The 12,812-nt window shown below is 37.9% G+C and overlaps 1 protein-coding gene across 1 annotated transcript in view; it reads right to left on the bottom strand.

Annotated features, from left to right (window-relative positions):
* EFHC1 (EF-hand domain containing 1) overlaps window positions 1–12,812 on the bottom strand; it is a 67,773-nt gene that overhangs the window by 32,475 nt on the left and 22,486 nt on the right. Inside the window, exons 6-7 of the mRNA XM_040473758.1 lie at window positions 6,182–6,402; window positions 1,702–1,842 (exon numbers count right to left, since the gene is read on the bottom strand). Of these exons, the coding sequence (XP_040329692.1) occupies window positions 1,702–1,842; window positions 6,182–6,402 (362 nt within the window). The remainder of the gene's footprint in view (window positions 1–1,701; window positions 1,843–6,181; window positions 6,403–12,812) is intronic.

Genomic DNA, 12,812 nt, shown 5'->3' with positions numbered 1-12,812 from the left:
GGGCTGCTGAGGGTTCTCAGAGCTGCAGGGATAAGATTTGTTTTCTAGCTTCCTTCCTCATGATGGCTTTTCATGTCACTTTCTTCAGGGCTGTGGTATTTCTCTGTAGGAAAAACACCCATGATACTCTTTTCTACTGCCTTGCTCACATATAAGATGGCAGCACTAAAATTGCTTATACTGGAGGTACTGTCATATTCCCCAAATTATTTACACTGTAAAATAGAAATGTACTAGGGGTGCCTGGGTGGCTCAGTCAGGTAAGTGTCCAACTTCGGCTCAGGTCATGATCTTGCAGTCTGTGAGTTCGAGCCCCACATCCAGCTCAGTGCTGACATCTCAGAGCCTGGAGCCTGCTTTGGATTCTGTGTTTCCCTCTCTCTCTGCCCCTCGCCTGTTCACGCTCTGTCTCTCTCTCTCCCAAAAATAAACATTAAAAAAATTAAAAAATAATAAAATAGAAATGTACTCTTTAAAAAAAAAAAAAGAATGCTGGGCTGGACTCAGAAGGCTGAGTTCTAGTGCTGCCTCTGCCTAAGCAGCATTAACCCCTGGGACAAACCAACTAGCCTCTCTGATTCTTATGTTTTGAAACATAAAATATGCATAATATCATATTGCCTAACTCATGGGTAGTGTATGTGTAAAAAAACTTACCCATTCAACCAACAGTTACCAAATACCTACAAAGTCTAGAGAGACATGATCCTGGTCCTCACGGAGCTTACAGTTACTACATCATAATTCAAGAAGCATCCTGAACTTTAACAATAACTCAGAGAACTTGGTAAAAATATAAAACATTCACCAATCAGAATTTTTATGGTGTGGAATGTGCTAGTTGGCCTAGAGTTTGCTAGGACTCTTTGTACTTAAAGCTTTGTTCAACATTTTTCTAAAATATATTAGCCAACTATATTTTAGAAAAATATTTGATTAAATTTTTATTCTTTCAAATATATGCATACAATTTGAAAAGTCACCTGGCCCACCTCTCCACACTCCCAATTCCTATTTCCAGAAGTAACTTATTTCAATTTCTATTTATGTCCATATTTCTAAATAAAATGCTTACATTCCTATTTCTACATATTTTCCATTTTAAAAGGCATTATCCTTTGAATTCCCATCCGGAATTTGCCTCAGGTAATTCAGCCAATGAGTAGAATATTAGGGATTTAAATTTATGCCTGTTTCCAAACCCATGCTCTTAACCACTAGCCATATGACCTCTCAAAGGCAATATCTATTGAACTGGTATGATTCCATTTATTACATTTAATGAATATAAAATGCATCAACCTAGATGTCAAAGGTAATGATAAAAATTAGTGGGATATGGTCCCTATCCTCAAGGAAAACACAGTACCCTCGACTGCACACAGGTATACAAATAACTTGACTGTGTCAGACTTTCATAATTACTTAATAAAAAAGGCAAACACGTCAGTCAAAAGTTAAGGGGTAGGGAGAGATTAATGATCTACTAAAGATGGTTATAGGAAATAGAACTAGAGCTAGGTGTGGGTTCAGGGCACCACCCCTAATACTATCCAACCTGCCCAAAGGTTGGGGATTGGATCTCATGCCTTGTTCAAGTAACACACAACTCTGAGAGCTGATATTCCACAGCTTACAGACAAAATGGACAACCGGGCACCAAGACAGAACAGAATCTCAGCACGTGAAAGTCCTCCTCACCAGTGCAGCCAAATAACGAAGCACCTTCTTATCGTCCATCAGCATTTTCATAACATCTTTTTTTGGAGCTTTTGGAATGAGAACAAAGCAATTCTGAGCAGAGTCTTCAACTAGTCCATAGCCGTTATAAGGAGGTAATTCCTGAAGAAATACAAGAAGTAAAGCAGATGATATTTGCGTTAAAATTACATTAAAGGTAACTAAGTTTATTTTTTAAAAATCTAGAAAATACTTATTCAAAAGCAATTTCTATATATAAGAATGTACTGTATTCAGAAAATGTAACATTGCATTTTCCATTCCTTTTTATATATAGACTTTACACCATGATCGCTGCCCATAGGAGTGGCTGATGATGCTACAGAGTAACCGTCAGGGCTAGATTGAAAGTACAGTCGTCCCCTTTACCCATGGGGGGGTATGTCCCAAGACCCCCAGTAGATGCCTTGACCCTATATATACTATTCTCTTTCTCATACATACCCATGAAGAAATTATACAGTAGGCACAGGAAGAGATTAACAACAATAACTAATTATAAAATAGAACAATTATAACAACATACTATAATAGAAGTTATATGAATGTGGGCTCTTTCTCTCAAAATATCTTGTTGTACTGCACCCACACTTCATCTTCATCTTGTGAGGACACGAGATGATAAAATGCCTACGTAATGAGATGACATGAGGTGAGTGACATAGGCGTTGTGACAGTGTTTGGCTACTATTGACCTTCTGATGATACATCAGGAGGAGGATCATGTGCTCCCAGACTGCAGTTGACCACCAGTAACTGAAACCATGAAGAGTGAAACCACAGACAAGGAAGGGGTGTGACTCTTGTGTTGCTGATGTCCACTGACCCCTTACTGCCAAAGCAGCAGCTGGCCCTACTCCCAATCCTGGCCCTTGTGATCATCCTACCATGGAGAAGCCCAAGGCTCCGTGACTTCTTTGCTCTAGGGTGTGGGCCTCAGCCTAACGATCTGGAAACTGTTTTCTCAGTTCACCCAAAGGGTGTGTGTGTGTGTGTGTGTGTGTGTGTGTGTGTGTGTGTGTGTGTTGGAGTCGGGGGAGGCCAAGGCTTGGTTTGTGCTTTTTTCCTATTTATCTCCATATTTCTAATATTTTTATTCCTTGATTTTGGCATGACAGCCAGGAGTCTGTGTTTTCAGTAGAAACAGAACACATCCAACAGATTCATGTTTATTTCTTCCTCAGCTAACAGATCAGCCTGACCTAAGTGTCATGAATATGTCCACTTCATACCCACTTCTATCCCTGACCATAGGCTTGGCTCTAGCTTTATCCCTCTAGACCCAGCTATGGCTTCCCATCCCTGCTTTCCAACTACATTGTTCAGTGTTTAAATGACTGAAATGTAATGACTAAGGAGAGCTGAAAGGTGTTTGCTGTTTGGTAAGTAGCTCTCTCTTACTCATTTCCAACAAATACTTTCATAGACAGGCAGACAGAGCTTACTATGACTAACGTGCCATATGTGTGGATGCAGAATTAGTTTTATTATATAGGGTGACCAAGATAGGGCAAAACAAACCAAAATCTACAGTGGTTCTTTAGGTCTCTCTGCTCTTTATCGAAGCCTTCCTTCCCTTTCCTTTCTTTAGAAGAGAGGTTAGGAGAAAAAGATGATAGTAAAAGGATGGGAAGCAGATGTATTCTGGACTCAAAGGCTTTGATCAGTCAAAAGATGGATCATAGCCTTTTCATGAGTGCTCCATTTTATTGCAATCCCTCTCCACCCTACCTCTTGGTTAGGTCAGGTTCCTTCTTGTAAAGATGTCTGACATTTAACAGAGTCACACTTGTACTTTGCGGTGTGACCTTGGACCGACTTTGGCTCACGTCATGATCTCACAGTTTGTGAGTTCAAGCCCCACATCAGGCTCACTGCTGTCAAGAGCAGATCCTCTGTCCCCCATTCTCTCTGCCCCTCCCCTGTTCATACACTCTCTCTCAAAAGTAAATAAACATTTAAAAAATCTAAATCTCTCCTACGGTACTTTTTCCTGTATATTGCATCAAATGCTACCCTAAAATTTGGGGGTAGGCAAAAGGGCCTTATTGTAAATCTTAATCAATGAGTCCATTCATTGATAAGGAGTTCTATCAGAGAAAAAGCTGACAGAGAAAGGTACTATCATCATCCATACTTCCTTCTAGAAGTTTTATTGCCCCTGGGAACTCATAGCATACCAAAATCCAAATCCTTCTTTGTAACTGTTTGTATGAAATGGTTGGTTCTAAAAGGCTTGCCTAAGATATCACTTGCCTCTTTGGGGAACAAATACATACTTTATAGGTAGTCTTCTTGTCCAGTTCAAGAAACATACCAAATGTGTCCTATTTGCTAGGCACCGTGTTAGGTGCTCTCTGCCCTCAAAGAACTTACAGTCTAGTAGAAAAGATTCATAGACAGATATTCTAATATAATAGACCAGTGCTGGCAGAGGGAGGTATAGGACCCCAGGAACACACAGGAGAGGTGATTAGCCCTGCCAGGAGCTTTAGAGAAGCCCGTTTGTCTGGGAGGAGAAGGAAGAGCCATGTAAAGAAATAATGGAAAAGTGAAAAGTGGTTCAAGCAAGTGGAAGAGCATCAGCAAAAGTCCGGAAGAGCGAAACAGAAGGCTGTACTGGCAGAACCATACATAATTCAGTAAAATTGGAGGCTCAGTGCGAGCAGCAGGGCAGCTGATCAGGGGAAGGCAGAGGCCTGGGCTGCAGGAATTCAATAATTCCATCCTTCCATTCACATCTTTCTTTTGAAAAGAAAGAGCCATGACATTATCTTACACACAGAGTGGCAATATAAAGGTGGATCACAGGTATTAATACCCTATTTTATACCTATTTTAGACCAAAGAAGTTGTATGCGTTACTCTGGACCCAAATGTGTGTGACAGGCACCAGCATTTTGCAGCCTATGAAACTGTGCTGCCTTAATACAATAGATATTTCTTGAACTTGCTGTATAATGTGTAATTTTTAACACAGGAAATTCTTATTTGAATTTCTAAAATATGTGACTGAACCACTCTGAAGGCTGAAGTCTATCAGATTACTATTTTGGTGCACGTAAAAGTACCATGACCTTACTCTCAGATCAGAGTGGACTCTGGTACACAGAACTAAATTTCAGGGTTAAGAAAGCTATGTTGCAACAAAAGAAAGCCATCTTCCAGTATCTCCATTAATCAGCTTCAGTTTTGCTCCCAATCAGTTTTTAAGTAAAAGGGTTTGACAAATAGGCAAGGATCAATGAAATACCCTAGCAGTCTGGAATTTTAAAAGATGTCTTTTTTAAATAAAAGTGAAAACAAAATTATGAAAGTAATACAAGGCTTGCTATAGAAAGATAAACTAAAAGCACACAGAATATAAAAAGAAAGGTCCCTGATCATCTCACACTTCCCTCCCTACCTCTCCATTCCCACATGTTGAACTAACCACTGTGAACAGTGGTTTTTATACACATAGTGCTGTATCACGTAAACACATTCACTTACAAATGTGATGGACATTCTTCCATGTTAATCTGCAGAAACTACTTCTTTTCTTTTTAACGTCTTACAGTCTTATAGTCTTCTCATTATATTATATTCTGCCAATCTCCTTACACTTTATTATAAATAATGCTACAGTACACATCCTAACACATATCTTTTTATAGTCCCCAAACAAGATTTTCTAGTTCAAGGATATTTTATTTTGAAAAAATTAAAATGATGACACTGCCCTTCAGAAAGGTTTTTCCTGGGGCGCCTGGGTGGCGCAGTCGGTTGAGCGTCCGACTTCAGCCAGGTCACGATCTTGCGGTCCGTGAGTTCGAGCCCCGCGTCAGGCTCTGGGCTGATGGCTCAGAGCCTGAAGCCTGTTTCCGTTTCTGTGTCTCCCTCTCTCTCTGCCCCTTCCCCGTTCATGCTCTGTCTCTCTCTGTCCCAAAAATAAGTAAACGTTGAAAAACAAAAATTAAAAAAAAAAAAGAAAGGTTTTTCCTACTGGCTCTCCTATTAACGCTACATGAAAATGTCCATTTCAGGGCACCCAGCAGACTTAGTCAGTGGAGCGACTCTTGGTCTTGGAGTTGTGGATTTGAGCCCCACAGTGGGCATAGAGATTACTTAAAAAAATAAAATTTAAAAAAAAAAAGAAAGAAAGAAAATGTCCATTTCTTCACACCAGGGCAAACACTGGATATCTTGAGTCTTTTAAATCAAATTGACCCAAAACCTCATTATTTTCATTTCTATTTTTCTTTTATTATCAGTTAAGTTGAGGGTCTTTTTGTATGTTCACTAACCATTTGTATTTCTTCTTCTGTGAACCAACTTTATTTCTCATGTTTTGTCCGTTTTTTATTCGGTATTCACACGAATCTTTTTTTTTTCTTTTTCTTAAACCTCTGTATCAAAAGATTTAATTCTCTTCCTATACTCAGAACTAGTGTTCCATTACCTGTTTCACAGGAGGTGGTTCCTTCTTGCTCACGTCAATTCGTGGTAAATCAGAGATTCCAAACTTTTCTTTGTAATACTGCCGAGTAAAAGGATCACAGTCATAAATGAAGAAGGTTCTCCCAAGGATAGTGATCGGTTTTCCCACGATGAAGTCTTTGGCAGTATACCATTCCAACACCTCTTGATCGGAGATTTCCAGCACACACTGAGGAAAGTTCTCTAATGTAAGATAATAGGGAGAGAGGAAAGAAAAGGGATGAGGATAGGAAATACTGAGATTCTTGGGAAGTTGAGAGAGCGTGGTCTCTAGTTCTGGTCAAGGATCAGGGACTCCTCTACTTTCCCAGCAGAACAGTAAGCTGTGTATTTCCATCTGTTGATAGGATACAGAAATAACATCCTAGATGGTTTCCGTGAAGTCTCTCTCTCATATTCAGCTTGAACTATCAGTACAGGTCACTAATCTTAGCAGAATTCATGCTTAGAGGAAATCTTTACAGGAGCAAAGAATAAATGTCCTTCTATGGAGTACCAGATCTAGAGGGAGGGATCCAAGTCATTTAGAACAACGTTCCATCTATTTACTTGCTTACCCAATATATTAGCAATGACTGCATACATCATGTACCAGGTTCACTGCTAAACACTGAGGTTATAACAATTAACAATGTAGGTGAATTTTCTACCTTGATGGAGAGAGCATTCTGTTTGGGACAACAGATACTAAATAATTATACAAATAATGATTTCATTTCTATTGTGATCACTGCTGCAATGACAGCCTGATCTAGTCCTCTGGCAGGAGGCAGGGTCAGTCAGTGAGATGATCATACTAAGCTGTTCATCTAGGCACTCAACAGCTTTTCAAATGTAGAATCAACCTTGCCTTTTTTTTTTTTGTTTATTTATTTTTGAGACAGAGCGAGAGACAGAGTACAAGTGGGGGAGGGGCAGACAGAGGGAGACACAGAATCTGAAGCAGGCTCCAGGCTCTGAGCTGTCAGCACAAAGCCCGACACAGGGCTTGAATTCACGAACCATGAGATCGTGACCTGAGCCAAAGTTGTATGCTTAACTGACTGAGCCACCCACGTGCCCCTCAACCTTGCATTTTTAAGGGAATAAATCTAATTCCCATCATGCTGTTTTATGAGAACTAAGGATTGACTTGTTTAAGATTGATTCCCTGCAGTCTGGCCATCATGGAAACCATAAGACAGCCCATTCTGGTAAAATGCCACACTGTATAGCTGTAATCCACAAAGCTTGACCCTAGAACTCTGACACAGAGGGCCTGAGAGGCAGGCTGCTATTCTCCTGATAATTGCTAAGATGGAAAAATAGGGAAGGAGACTAAGGGTCTATTACATCTGACAGAAAGGCTTGAGCTCCCACCCTTGATCATGCCAAAAGATCATGATTTTCCTAATCATTCATCTTAAAAGCTCTAGAGACCAAGCGTTCTTTCTCCCAGTGCCTAGTGCCTAACCTGACTAAGACCCCTTTGAATTACCCCAGGAAGTGATGGGCAGTGGGGGAAACAGCCTGTGTAACTCCATGAGTTTCCTTCAGTTGACAATGTTCCAGGAGATCTGGAGTGTGTGTGTGTGTGTGTGTGTGTGTGTGTGTGCGCTATACAATAACCATTTGTCTTTGTTTGCTCAACAATTTTTTTTAAATTTTTTTTCACATTTATTTATTTTTGAGACAGAGAGAGAGAGAGCACATGAACAGGGGAGAGTCAGAGAAAGAGGGAGACACAGAATCTGAAACAGGCTCCAGGTTCTGAGCTGTCAGCACAGAGCCTGACGCGGGGCTCGAACCCACAGACCGCGAGATCATGACCTGAGCTGAAGTTGGACACTTAACCGACTGAGCCACCCAGGCGCCCCAACAATTATCTTTTTAATATACAGCTGAATTTCATTGAGATTTATATATATATACACACACACACACACACACACACACACGTATATGTATATACATACGTATTATATATATATTCATGAGTAAGATTGTAGTTCTTTCTCATGGTGTCTTTGGTTATTGGTCTTTTTCAATCAATGAATTAAAGTTCTTTTCTGTGAGTTTGTATTAAACTTAGAATTAGCTGTTCTTTAAATATTTGACAAAACTGAAAAATTATCTAGACCTGGTGTTTTCTTTGTGGAGAATTTTTTAAATGATTCTATTTCCTTAATGGTTAATTACATTTGGTTTCTATTTCTTCTTGGACAAATTACATTTTTCTAAAAATTTGCTCATTTCACAAAGAAGAGACAAACCAAAAAGCAGACTTTTTATAGAGCACACAGAGGAGAGATAGGTGGAGGATGGGTAAAATGGGTGATGGGGAATGCACTTATCCTGATGAGCACTAGATGTTGTATGGAAGTGTGGAATGACTGTATTGTATGCCTGAAACTAATGTAACACTGTATGTTAAGTATAACCGGAATTAAAATTAAATTAGAGTTAAATTTAAATTTAAATTTGCGGGGCACCCAGGTGGCTCAGTCGATTAAGTGTCTGATTCTTGATTTCAGCTCAGGTCATGATCCCAGCATTACGGGACTGAGATCCATGTTGGGCTCCACACTGAGTGTGGAGCTTTTTAAGATTCTCTCTCCCTCTCCCTCCCCCCCCCCCACACCCTCCCTCCCTCTGCCCCTCTCCCCCTCTTATATTCTCTCTCTCTCAAAAAAAATTTTTTTAATTTGTTCATTTCACCTAAGTTTCCTAATTTGTTGGCATGAAGTTGTTGGTATTCACTATTTTCTGTTTAACCCCTAATACATTAAGTATGTCTCTTCTTTCATTTTTAATATTGTGTTTATGTGCCTTTTCTTTTCTCCCTTGACAAATCTGTCAATGGTTTGCCAATTGCATTAGTCCTTTCAAAAAAAAACAACTTTTGACTTGACAAATCTTATTACTTTTGTTTTCAATTTCATTATTTCAAAGTTATTATTTCCTTCCTTTTAATTTCTTTATTTACACTGTCATTCCTTTTCTAACTTTTTAAAAAGAAGGCCTAGCTTATTTTTTCAGTCTTTCTTCTTTCTTAAATAAGCACTTACAACTATAAATCTTTCTCCAAGTACGACTTTAAATGCATTTAAAAGTTTTAAGGAATTTTTGGAATCATTCAGTTTTAAGTATTTTGATAGTTTTTTTTTATTCATAGGTTGTTTCAAAATGTGTTTTTTTAATTTCCAAATACATGAGTTTTTTGAGGTATATTTCCAAAATTGAATTCTAACTGAATTGTGTTAAAATCAGAATTTTTATAAGTGTTCTATTTGTGCTTCAAACAAATGGGGATTTTCCAGGTGTTTATGCATATACATATTCATTATATCAATACTGATAATTCTATTGTTTAAATCTTATATACGTGTCCTTATTGACTTATCTCTTTTGAACTCACAATTACAAAAAGAAATGTTTTAATGACTCCCACTATTTTGATGAATTTGTCCATTCTCTTTGCATAATAATGCTATAAATTTTTGTGTTTCACATGTTTTGAAGCCATGTTACTAACTGCATTCAAGTTTGGAATTAGTACATTTTCCTGGTAAATACAACTCTTGCAATATATAATGATTTTTATCCCTAGCAATGCTTTCTGCGCTGACCTCTACTGGTATTTTAGTAATACAGCCTCATCATTTTTTGCGATTGCTTATATATCTTTTTTAACCTTTCCATGCCTCTATTATCTTAAGTAGGTTCTTAAAAATAACATTTTTCAAAATTTGTTTTTTAATTTTATCAACTCTTCCCAAGCCATTATTTTAATATATTTCAATTCTACCTTGATATTTTTTAACTCCTACAAATTCAACATTGTTTCTTTAGTTTGTATAGTCAATGTTTAGATTTACCCACACTTTGCTGCTGCCTCCTTCTCCCTCTCCTTATTCTTCTTCTTTAAATCCCTTCTTGTATCTCGGATCTTACTTCTGGAATAATTTTCTTTCTACCAGAAAAACACTCTAGAATTTCCCTAGGAAGAGTTTTTTGTTAGTAAAATCTGTTTTGTTTGCCTGGAAATGTATTTCACTTTGTTCTTCAAAGATAGTTTCTCTAGGTATTAAATTCTATTTTCTTCTCAGCATTTTGAGGATATTATTACACTGTCTTCTGGTAACTAGCGTTGCTAATGAGCAGTCAGCTATCATTGTAACTGTCATTCTGTATGGATAACCTTGTTATTTGGGGCTGTTTTTATGACCTTTTTGACTTTGGTGTTAAGTTTGACTATAACATATCTAGGTGTGGATTTTTATATATTTTTTTATTTATATATATTTATATATTTTTTTACAGTGTTACTTGAGGTATAATCAACTACAATAAGTTGTACGTAGAGTGTACAATTTTGATGTTGTTTAACATTTCTATTTAACAATAGAAAGGCAAGATCAATGTATGAAAGCCAGTCTAAAGGATAATTTTACAGACTTTCAGAACCTAGTACCTTGGGTTCAACAGCTGAATAAAAGGCTTTTGGTTATCCTTCTTTTGACATTACCCACCACATACTGGTAACCAGCAATTATGTTTGACAAAGAAAGAACCTTTTTAATTCCTGAAACTTTAACTCCATCCATCATAAAAATATAATTTTTAGGGGCACCTGGGTGGCGCAGTCGGTTAAGCGTCCGACTTCAGCCAGATCACGATCTCGCGGTCCGTGAGTTCGAGCCCCGCGTCGGGCTCTGGGCTGATGGCTCAGAGCCTGGCGCCTGTTTCCGATTCTGTGTCTCCCTCTCTCTCTGCCCCTTCCCCGTTCATGCTCTGTCTCTCTCTGTCCCAAAAATAAATAAACGTTGAAAAATATATATATAATTTTTATTCATCTTAACTACTTAAATGAAGGCCATGGCAGAGAGAACTTCTGAAAGATACTCCCATAATTGCCTATTACTGTCCAACACAAACTTTGCCTGGCCACTGTCTCTTGGATGCCCCCAAACATAACATACTTGTTCCTAATTCCCAACCCTTGTTTTCTAAAGCATTCATTCCCTTAGTTCTCTGCCATTCTAAATCTAGGTTCAATCTCAGCTCTCCCACAAAGCCTTCCTTAGCCTTTCTAGGTCATATCTCTTCTTCTGAACTCTGTCTACATGACATAACTAATTACATCATCAGATAATCTGGTACACTTGTGTTACTGTTAAACAGCTTTGTGTATTTGTATGACTTGTCTTCCCAGTCACTAGAAGTGACTGAAGGACAGAGATTCTAAGTCTGGGAGTTACATTTTCATTTTATCCTCCACAGCACTTAGCACATGAAATACTTCCCTTAGCAGATACTTAACTCTAGTTTAATTGAATTTAATTAAAACCATCCATTGCATAAAAGCCTTTGAAATCCAATTAGATGCTATCTCTTAACACCATAGTTCTAGTTAAAGGAATTATTCAATTGATGGAAACTTAGCCTTTTCTGTTCTGCATGACTAACAATAACTTTCACAAAAAGCTATGTTTCCTATCTCTTAAAAGGACCCTACGTGTTACTAGGATGCCTCTCCATATAACACTGATTAAAATTTGTTAAAATTTAGAAAGTTATCGGGGTGCCTGGCTGGCTCAGCTTGGTAGAATGTGTGACTCTTGATCTTGAGGTCATGACTTCGAGCCCCATGTTAGGTGCAGAGATTACTTAAAAAAAAAAAAAAAAAAAAGCTGGGGAAGTTTTAGAAAAGGATGATTACATATTTAAAAATTTAAAACTAGGCCACATGGATAAGGCAGAGACAAACACAGAACTCGAGATTTCAAGGGTTTTTGTTTTTTCCAGTGATATTTTTTTCATGCCTGAATAAATTCCCATTCTTTCTCTGAATCCACTGTAAATCTAACATTTGTTAGCTCTAGATGGCAGGAATTTTAGGCTCATTTAAGCATTATGGAAGGCCAAGATCAGTATATCAGTCCCAGGGTCCTAGAACTCTAAGAGGGTTCTACAAGAGGCTAAGTATAGAAATAGGGTTGACAGCAACCAGACTATGTTGAACTCAAATCCAGTTGCTTCTATCTGAGAATGGGAGCTATGTTAGCAATTATTCTCATTTCTCTAAAAGTAATTTTTACCATTAATTCTCTTAGTTTTCAAATGATGACAATTTTTACTACCCTTTATCCTTTTACCCAATCTCATTCTCCTCTACCTCACATGCAACCATTCTAATGTGCAACTTTTTATGTGTGTACTATGTATACTGTCTTGTGTTTCACTTTATATTAAAGTGCTGTTGCATTGTACATCTCATTTTTTTTCTACACAGCACTATGCTTTTAAGATGCATCAATTTGCTTTCTTTATATTTAACTATTGTTTCTAGCTACTACTATTAAGATATACCTTCACTACATTTTGTTTTTCCACTCTCCCAGTGATAGAAATCTCCAACTCCTTGCCTCCAAATAACACTGCATTTTTAAAAAAACACTGTATAGGCAAAACAATACATGTAGGTAGGTTGCATTTAGCCTTCAGACTGCCAGTTTATTTATAACCTCTAACCTCAACTTGCTTATAACCTCTAAGACAAATCTCTTGCACAACACCTGAAATTTCTTATCTCCCAGTTCCAAGAAAATAGA

This window comes from Herpailurus yagouaroundi, unplaced genomic scaffold (genome assembly GCF_014898765.1).
Source record: "Herpailurus yagouaroundi ecotype Mexico unplaced genomic scaffold, PumYag 139, whole genome shotgun sequence".
Taxonomy (NCBI): domain Eukaryota; kingdom Metazoa; phylum Chordata; class Mammalia; order Carnivora; family Felidae; genus Herpailurus; species Herpailurus yagouaroundi.
This window is presented reverse-complemented; position numbering and strand designations above follow the sequence as displayed.